This window comes from Solanum lycopersicum, chromosome 12 (genome assembly GCF_036512215.1).
Source record: "Solanum lycopersicum chromosome 12, SLM_r2.1".
NCBI lineage: Eukaryota > Viridiplantae > Streptophyta > Magnoliopsida > Solanales > Solanaceae > Solanum > Solanum lycopersicum.
Window position 1 is genome coordinate 67,750,201 of NC_090811.1, and position 9,884 is coordinate 67,760,084.

At 25.5% G+C, this 9,884-nt stretch overlaps 1 protein-coding gene across 1 annotated transcript; it reads left to right on the forward strand.

Moving 5' to 3' along the window:
- The first annotated feature begins 340 nt into the window (after positions 1-340).
- On the forward strand, positions 341-3,678 carry LOC101248087 (acyltransferase Pun1-like). The gene has a single exon (XM_004252985.5). The coding sequence runs from the start codon at positions 2,158-2,160 to the stop codon at positions 3,502-3,504; it is 1,347 nt and encodes a 448-aa protein (XP_004253033.1). The 5' UTR covers positions 341-2,157; the 3' UTR covers positions 3,505-3,678.
- Positions 3,679-9,884: the final 6,206 nt, after the last annotated feature.

Here is a 9,884-nt window from a genome sequence, read left to right on the forward strand (position 1 = left end):
CAAACACAAGAAGAATGTGCAATTTTAAAATTGGATTTACAGCTAATATTAAAAAAAATAAAACTTTTACACTCAAATTATTTGGTTCGTCTACTTAAGTTGAATGTCTTTTTATTTATTTATTTTTAATTTTTTTATTATATATTGAGATATAGTTTATGTATACTTTATTAATTTTAAATTTAAACTGTGCGAAATTTCACACATGATATGTTATTGTTTTATTTTACTTGCTTATTATATAACAAAAGTATGTATATATATATATATATATATATATATATATATATATATATATATATATATATATATATACTTAATATTAATTAATAATTCTCCTTTTTTTTTTTTTTTAATATCGATGTTTTCCCACATACAAAACAAAAAAAATATGTTTGAGAGGGGATTAGGTAAACCTACCACGTTTAAATATTATTTTCTCACTCTATTTTTCAAATTAATTATTGTAATTTTTAATGAATGATTTTTTTATATTTTAAAAAAACGTATGAAATATAAACACCACAAATAATTTCAGCCACGTATTGCGTTTCTCACCTACCAATGAATGCTTATCATGTGTTTATGTATTAGGTCACTTTAGTGAGATTTTTCTTCCTATTTGATCATGAAAATAATTTTTTTTATTTTATTTTTAAAATTTTTTTGGTATAAATAATTAGAACTTAATACTATGTTTAGAGATTTATGAAATATGATTCAAATGTAAAATATCATTTGAATAAAACTATTTTATGAAAATAGGATAAATGTGAAATTTTAAATGCAAATTCGTTGGCTATAACTTTTCTTATATTAGTTATTTGACATACACTATTACATAAAATAATATTTCAATAGCAAGTATATATATTAAATTATGAAATATATATCACGTGTTATTATGTAGAATAATATTTACTCTGAACCGCATGAAGATATATTTTTTAAGTTGAATAATTATATAATAGATACCATGTGTTATGTCTTGTTTAAATAAATAATAAACGAAAAAAAGAAAGAAAATATCGCAATACAACCAAGTCTTGTTTATTTAGCTAGTTGGAGAGTGGTTATTTGCGCATATAATTCAAAATTGATTTTCGATATATTATATAATATTTATCTAAAGTAGTTTGTAGGCTATTATATGATAGAAGAAGAGAGTTTACTTAATACTTATCAAAAGATAACAGTTGTGAGTCTGTGACAGAGCTTAAAACTCACAGGTTATCCTAGAATAAAAAAAAAGAAGAAGAAGAAATTTACATATTATTTATATTTATGTAATTATGTTTTCATCAATACTTTACCTAAAATAAACTATAAAAAGATAATTTTTCTTAATTATGTACTCTTAACACTATATGGGATTTTGGTAGGCTTTGAAAACGTCAGTACATACAATAATATGTGGGTTAACTTTTTAAATGAGTAAATTTTAGGTTTAGCAAATAAAAATATTATATTTGTATGTTATAATAATAGTTTACGTAATTGTGATTCATAGTAAATTTTATATTTGCTGTGAAATATCAGATCTGTATAGAAATCGTAGGCAATTTTGATTTGTATAAAATTGTAGGTATCTAATTTGTATAAATCGAGTGTTTGTGTCTATGAAAATTGTGTTTGCATATGTATATTTTTTTTGTGTTTTTATATTTGCATAAAATTTTAATTTGTTTACAATTGAATTGAAATAAAACATATATATATATATCAAATTTCTCTTGCTTTATACAACACAAATAATACATTGTAATTTATATAATTTGTATTTGTATAAAACGTGAAAGAGAGAAAGACAAAAGAGAACTAATAGGAAAAAAACTCTCTCTATATATAATATATATATATTTGTTTTTGTATATAGTATTCTCTCGCTATATACAAATACAAACACAATTTATATGTATTTGTATAAAGTAAAAGAAATAATAGAGAGTGATGCGAGATTTCTGAAGAAAGAGACAAATGACAAGTATTTGTTATGGATTATAAGGATGATGTAGTATATGATCCACACACATATAATATTGGTCACTACTTTGGTTATCTTATTTTTTTTGTTTTTTATTTAAATGGGAAGAGTGAATTAAGTGCCTCTACACATCTTCTTCACTTAGTCTCTCTTTTTACTAATTCACAAAATCTATGGCATTTCAAAAAGAAAATATGGAAATTGAAATCATATCCACAAAATTCATTAAACCATCTTCACCAACTCCAAATCATCTCCAAACTTACAAGTTAAGTTTCTTTGATCAAGTATCTGATGAGACACATTTACCTCTTGTTTTTTTTTATCCTCCTACCAACAACATTAATTTCTCATCTCATCATGAAGAACAACTTGAGCAATCCTTATCTAGGATTTTAACTCATGTTTACCCTATTTCTGGTAGATTTAACGAAGATATTAACTCGATATCCTGCCAGGATCAAGGGGTTAAATTTATAAAAGCAAAAATGAATAGTAAACTCAATGAATTTCTTGATAAAGCACATAAGGATGTTAACCTTTCACTGCTTTGTTGGCCTCAAGATTCATGGAATGTAGATCCATCTAACTTATTTACCATGCCACTTGTCATCATCCAAATCACGGAATTTGAGTGTGGTGGCTTGGCTCTATCTATGAGCCACATGCACATGACGATGGATGGTTATTCAACTTTTAGTTTTATCAACGAGTGGTCTAAAGTGTGTAGACATAAGATTCCTTTAGAGAAGATCGATTTCATGAGCTTTGATTTAGCTAATGTTTTTCCAACGAGAGATTTATCGAAGCTTCTATTGCCTCGTATACCTCCAGTAGATCGTGTGGAGTGTAAATTAGTAGCCAGGAGGCTATACATCAATGAAGATTCTATTTCAAGGCTAAGAGAAAAAGTTAGTGGAGATTTATGCAAATTTAAGCCGTCAAGAGTTGAAATGATTATGGCCATCCTATGGAGGGCTGTAATCCGTGCTTCAGAAAAGAAGCACGGATATCTAAGACGTTCTTTAATGAACATCCCTATAAATTTGAGAACTAGGTTGATTTCTCTACCTCAAGTAGAAAAATCATTTGGGAATCTTGGAGTTGACGCTCCTATAAAATTTATACCTGAAGAGAACAAGATGGAGTTGCACGAATTTGTAACATTAATTCACAACGCCGTGAAGGAAACTATCACTACTTGTGACAAGACTTCACCGGAGGACATAGTTTCCGCGGTGTCAAATATATATAATGAAAGTTTTCTAGCACAAGATTGGGGAGGAAATGATGAAGTTGATAGGATCATAAGTTCAAGTTTGTGTAAATTTCCTATACAAGAAGCTGATTTTGGCTGGGGAAAACCATGTTTGATGCATTTTGGATCAAGACATGGTCAAGTTTGTTGGTTGTATGATGCAGAATGTGGCAATGGGATTTGTGTGCAAGTAGATTTGAAGGAAGATAATATGAATCTATTTGAATGTGACAATGATATCAAGGATTTCTTTCAATTTTAGAGTTTTGATGATTTTTGTTTTTAATTTATTGTTGTTATCGTTGTCGTCATCATTTTTTTTTTTTTGGATTCAGTAAAATAATAAAGTTGCATTTGTTATCTTGTTACAACTTAATTTGTTGGAGTGTATTACTACTTTTATCCCGATAATTTAAAGTAATCAAGTTTCAATTTATAGACATGTTCATCAAGCTGAAGTTCGAATTTTTCAAGTCTATTTTTTGGTAGATTAGTCGTGGTGGTGTGTTGTATCTTTATTAACAAATAGTTTTTGTCAAAGATGGTGATATCTTGTCGGTGAAGAGACAAATAAAAAATGAAATTATAGCTATGGAGTAAAATTATTGAAATTATAGCTTTTAAATGAAATTATAGCTATGGAGTAAAATTATTGAAATTATAGCTATAAAAGCTTATTATGTTTGCTATTTCAAAAAATTTCTATTACTTATCGATAATTATCCTTGTTTTTCAAAATATAAGGATTTTGATTATTAATATTTTGTTATAAAATATTATTGTTAAATGATCATCATTTTTCTTTAAACTACTTTTTTTTGTATATGTATCATTAGTTACATTTATTTTTATGTAGTCTATTAATTCATTGAATATAGTCTTTCTCACTATATCGATTGAGACATCTCTCATTTTCAAATATTTGTCAATATGTTTCCACATCTTTAATCGATTTGATTAAATTGTTTCAAAATTAGATATTAATTAAATAACGATGACTTTATTTTAACTTGCCATATAAACATGTAAAAGATCATGTTAACAAAGTTATATTATACACTATCATGGTGTATTTGCAATTTTTTTCTCTTTGAAGAGATATATAGCTCATAAGAAATAGGATCCACCAAAGTTTTCTTGCTAATATTTGATTAAGTGCCACTTAAATGTGAATAAATAATATCATATTAGATTCAATATAATATTATAATTGTTGAATTGTATGATCGTCTCGTGTAAAAAATTAAGTATATTACTTAGTATCGAAGAATTCAATAATATAATACACACGCAAATACTGTCGTTAAATATTTAAGATTAAATAATATGGCAACAAGGTCTTATATTCTCGTTTTTTTGGTGAAGAATTAAAAATATTAGCAAAAAAAATATTTTATTATTAGTATATTTTAAAATGATATTTTATAAGTAAAAAAAATGAAAATTAATCAAACTGTACCAATACCGAAGAGAAATAGATATAATTGAGATGATTTTTAAAAATCTAATTTTGATACATACTATATAATATAATCGGTAACTAATTGTTTCGATTATATTTTACTGGGGTGTTAATGGTACGGTTCGATCAATTATTAAAAACAAGCTCATTGTGTTCTCAATAAAAACTAAGTGTTTGGGAAGTTGGCCCGACCCTTTCCTTTTGGTTTATCAAAAAAAAAAAAAATTAATCAAATTTAATGCTAATAAAGTATTTGATAATAAAAAAAAAAGTCAATTACTACATCTACTACGTAATTCTTTGTACGAATATATTGAAAATAATATTTTTAAATTATTTTTCAAGATTTAATATTAACTATCAATAAATAGGGTAGGGTAATATTTTAAAATAGTAATCATGTCAATTATTTGACAAATAAATTAGGGTAGGTGAAGAAAAGAGAACACAACTTGCATCTCGCTATGAAATATTTCTATTTTTGTTATCGGGCATTTTGATCAAATTAAGTCATTATATAAAGTAATTCATCAAAATAATACGTTTTTTTAAAATTTTATAAAACTAGTATAAACATATTTCACAGTAATGTTTTAGGGTATACTTTATTTTTTAAAAGTTAACGGTGTTAGATTGATATACGTTACTCAAAATAACGTTTTACTAGTAAAACGTCACTTACGTTTAACGTATATCAATTTAACATTGTTAATTTTTTAAAAATAAAATATATCCTAAAACGTTACTGTGAAATACGTTTATACTAATATTGTAAAACTTAAAAAAAATTATATTATTTTAATAAATTACTTTATATAATGATTTAATTTGTTCAAAAAATTTTAAAGACGGTGAAATGTTTGCATAAATGTGATTTCTTATAAGTGGTCCAAAGTGTGTAAGTCCACAAACTTTCACATGTGATTTATTATTTTAATTTAATAATAATAAGAAGACAAAATAAAAAATAACAAGCCATGTTGATTTCATTGAAAGATTTTTCTGTTAGAAAATTATATATGTACAGTGAAAACATATCAGAATTAATTATATGGATAATAGACAATACATAGTTTATATTAGAACATATATAGAGCACATAACTTTCTAAAATGTAATTCAAAAATTATATTTTAAAGCGTAATCACATAGATACCTTCAAGTGAATTCACAAGTTAGACCTTAACTTCAAGTGAATCCACAAACCAGTCTACAAATTGAACGCAAGGTCGCGGTCTTCTAACGTGATGTGAGTTCACTTGCAAACTCTCTCCGTACTTCCGAATTCACAATCATGTTGATGGTTTCTCCTAGCTTGCTTTTTATGTTTTCTTTTCGACAACTTCACCATTATTTACATTAAATGACTGTAACACAATCATTACTTTAAAATATAAAATGTTGGACTCGTGCTCAGCAAAAGTCATATTATAATTGTTAAATTGTGTGATTGTTTCGCGTAAAAATATTTATATAATTTTTATATACTTAATTATGTTTTCCTCGTATTTTATCTAAAATAAACTATAAATAAATATTTTACTTAATTATTTGTCCCTACTTCATTTGGATAGACTATAAAAACGTTTAATTTGTAATATTACAACTCAACTGACAGAGAAACATGAAAACCAATAATATGTGTGGTCTTTGTTTACTTTCAAAAAGAAATCTAAGACATCAACTCAAAGCAATTAACATGTGCATCAATAAAGGTTGTTGGGGAGTAATGGTAGGTATTTCTTCCGATTTAATTAGAAGTTTCGGGTTTTATTTTTTTATATATGTGACTTTTTGATGTGAATCTAAATTTATGGTGTCAAAAGAATATGAAAAATTGATTGAATCCGAATTGAATCGATCTAATTATATTATTTTTTCAATAAAATCGTAAATTGTTATGTAAATATATAGTTGTTCCGAATAATTGAAATCTTCTTTTTAATTTATGAAAAAAAATAAAAATCAAACCGAATAACATTACATATATGTATATATATTATATATATTAATAATATGTTAAATTATGGTAGGTGGAGAAAAAAGAAAGGAAAGCATATACAGGGAATATCAATCAGTCACTAACAAACAATAGAACAATACATATCCAAATATTTCCATTAAATATTTAAGATCAAATAATATGTAATAGTATTTTATATTTTCGTTTTTCTGGTGAAGAATTAACGTGCTATTTTTAGAATATATTTATGAAAAAATATTTTAATAGTAGTATTTTTGAGATGATATTTTAAAAGTAAAAAAATTAAAAATTAATTAAACCGTATCGATACCGAAGAAACATATATATAATTGAGATGCTTTTTAAAAATCTAATTGTGATCTATATTATAAAATATCCACAAAAAGAAATTGAGATGGTGTAATTTTTTAAAAAATAACCGATCGAACTGTACCATTGACAATCCAATTTAAACTCAATCGAGATTCATTTAGTTACCTGATACGAAATGAAAAACAAACAAAAAAAATGCTAAATATTTTGTATCAAGTAAAAATATGACAAACAAATTAAAATTGAAAGAATATACTCCTTAGATCAGCTCAGTTTTGCTTGTCATTTCTCGCATATCAAGAAAAAATAATTATTTTTTCTCATATTTTACCTTTCGTATTAGTTATTTATTCCTCACATCATTTTTCAAGATTTAATATTAAATATCAATAAATATGGATAATATGTTAAAATTTTAATCATATCAATTATTATTTTTTCATGAATGCATTAGATCAAAATTTAAAAAATAAATTAGGGTAGGTGAAGAAAAGAGAAATGAGAGAATGTGTTACATGCGTAGAGTATCAATCATTCACTTACAAAAGTGAAAATAATTGTACAATCATAAGATATACATTTATTATTTCTTCTTGAGCTAACCTAATTCAAGTTAATTAAATCACGGGAAAAGGTTTAAATATGCCATTAAATTTTTTAAAAATGCTTATTTAAATCATCAGTTAAAAGTTTGGTTTATTTATATCATTATCGTTAAAGAAAATGTTCATTCACGCTATTATTTTTTAATGATGGTTTTGTAAAACTATTTTTTGACATGCAGCCAATTATAATTCGGCCATGTCATCAATTTTTAAATAAAAAAATTAAAAAAAATAATTCAATTTTTATTCAGAATTTTGATTTTTTATAAAAAAAAAATTAATGATGTGGCCAAATTTTAATTGGTCTTGTCATCAATTTATTTAATTAAAATAAAAAATAATAATTCATTTTTTTTCAGAATCATGATTTTTTTTTATTAAAAAAATTGATGACGTGACCGAACTATAATTGTTCACGCATCAAAAATTATTTTGCAAAACCAAATGTTAAAAAATAATCACATGAATGGGCCTTATTTTTCACGATAATAACATAAATGAGCTAAACTTTTAACTGATAGATTAAATAAGCTTTTTCTGAAAGTTTGATAACATATTTGAGCCTTTTTTCCCGTAAATCATCTTGCTTTGACCAAGTTGCTAAGAAAACACATGCATGTGAGCATGTATGTCCCTTTTGTTGAAATTATGAACGACGAGTTCCTCCAACAACTTGCATCTTGCTATGTAATTTTTCCATTTTTTGTCATGGGGCATCAAAAATATGAACACGATACAAAATTATGTTTGTATTATAAATTACGATTTCAAAATGTAGAACAAGCACACAACAACTTGCATCTCGGAGTGAAATTTCGCTATTTTTGTCGCGGGACATTAAAGACGTAAACGCGATACCAAATATGTTTTAGTAAATCGCGATATATTATCGCGTTATCGACGAGCACTGTCCACCCTGCGATGGATGGATTTTACCTTCATCTATAAGTGGTCCAAAATGTCTAAGTCCACTATTTTTCACACGTTTTGAATTTTTTGTTTCAATAATAAAAAATCATAAGTGAATGGCCACAAGCCAGTCTACAAACTGGACCACAATTCTGAAATCTTCTACAATGATCTCAGTACTTAGTTGGGTAAGTATCGTATAAAAAAAAAATTCTCTTTTAAGGGTTAGAAAAATTCAAATTTATAGATATTTCTTTTCGATCCAAGAATGAGAGAGAATATCACATCTTTGCTTACAATAGAAAAAGACACGTATTTCTCTTTTCCATCTTAGAATAGATTTTGAGTTCTAGTTAAATATGGGCGCGGTAGAGACCACAAAATTAATTATTAAAAATTCTTATTATGAAAATAATTCTAAATAATTAATTTGAATTATTCTTATCATACTAAATTATAAATCATTATACTAGAAATTTGTGATTGCACTCTTCAATTTATATTTAAAAATTCTCCATTAAACGCATATGTAATTCTTCATGTCAAAAATATAGATACTAATAAATAAATTAAAATTACTGAGAAATTTAATTTAATAAACAATTTTGTTTAGAGCCTACTTAACTTATTTCATGTATCGGATTCATAAATTCACTTGCAAGGTTTGACATGATGAAAACTTATAAACTTCTGAAAAAGACATATCATCAATCTCTATATCGAGACGTGGATTCTGTTAGCTAACTTATTATTTCACCAATATATATTATCATCATCTAATGTACCTGGCATATTGATCCATTTTACAATCTCAGCTTTTAATAAATCAAAACGATAATTAACATACACATATCATGATAGTTATATCAGGATTAAGAATATGAGTATATTTAATAGTTTATATTTTATGATTTTTTCGGTCACTCTAAAGCAACAATCTCTACTCGTTCATGTTCAATACATATAAAATGCACTAGTACAAGAAGTTATGTTGAAATTATACCATTCACATAATCAAGATAAACTACATATAATTTTGTGGTACAATCATATCGATGGCATGAGCAATTCCAATCTTAGATTGTGAACAAAAAAATTTACACTTACAAGACCGATGATTTAATCATCTATGTATAAGCTTAAAACTCTTTACATAAGTAAACAAACACCATAAATAAATATATGATCTATTAAAAATGAATAACAATTATTCTATAATAAATACTATATCTAAGTATATGATTAATAGTATATATTTCAACAATCTCCCACTTAACTTAGAATTGTATTCATGAGTTTCAATATGGTTATTGAGGTCCTCACGATGAGTCGTTCATGCCCATTATTTCGCATAAACCGTGCGAATAGAG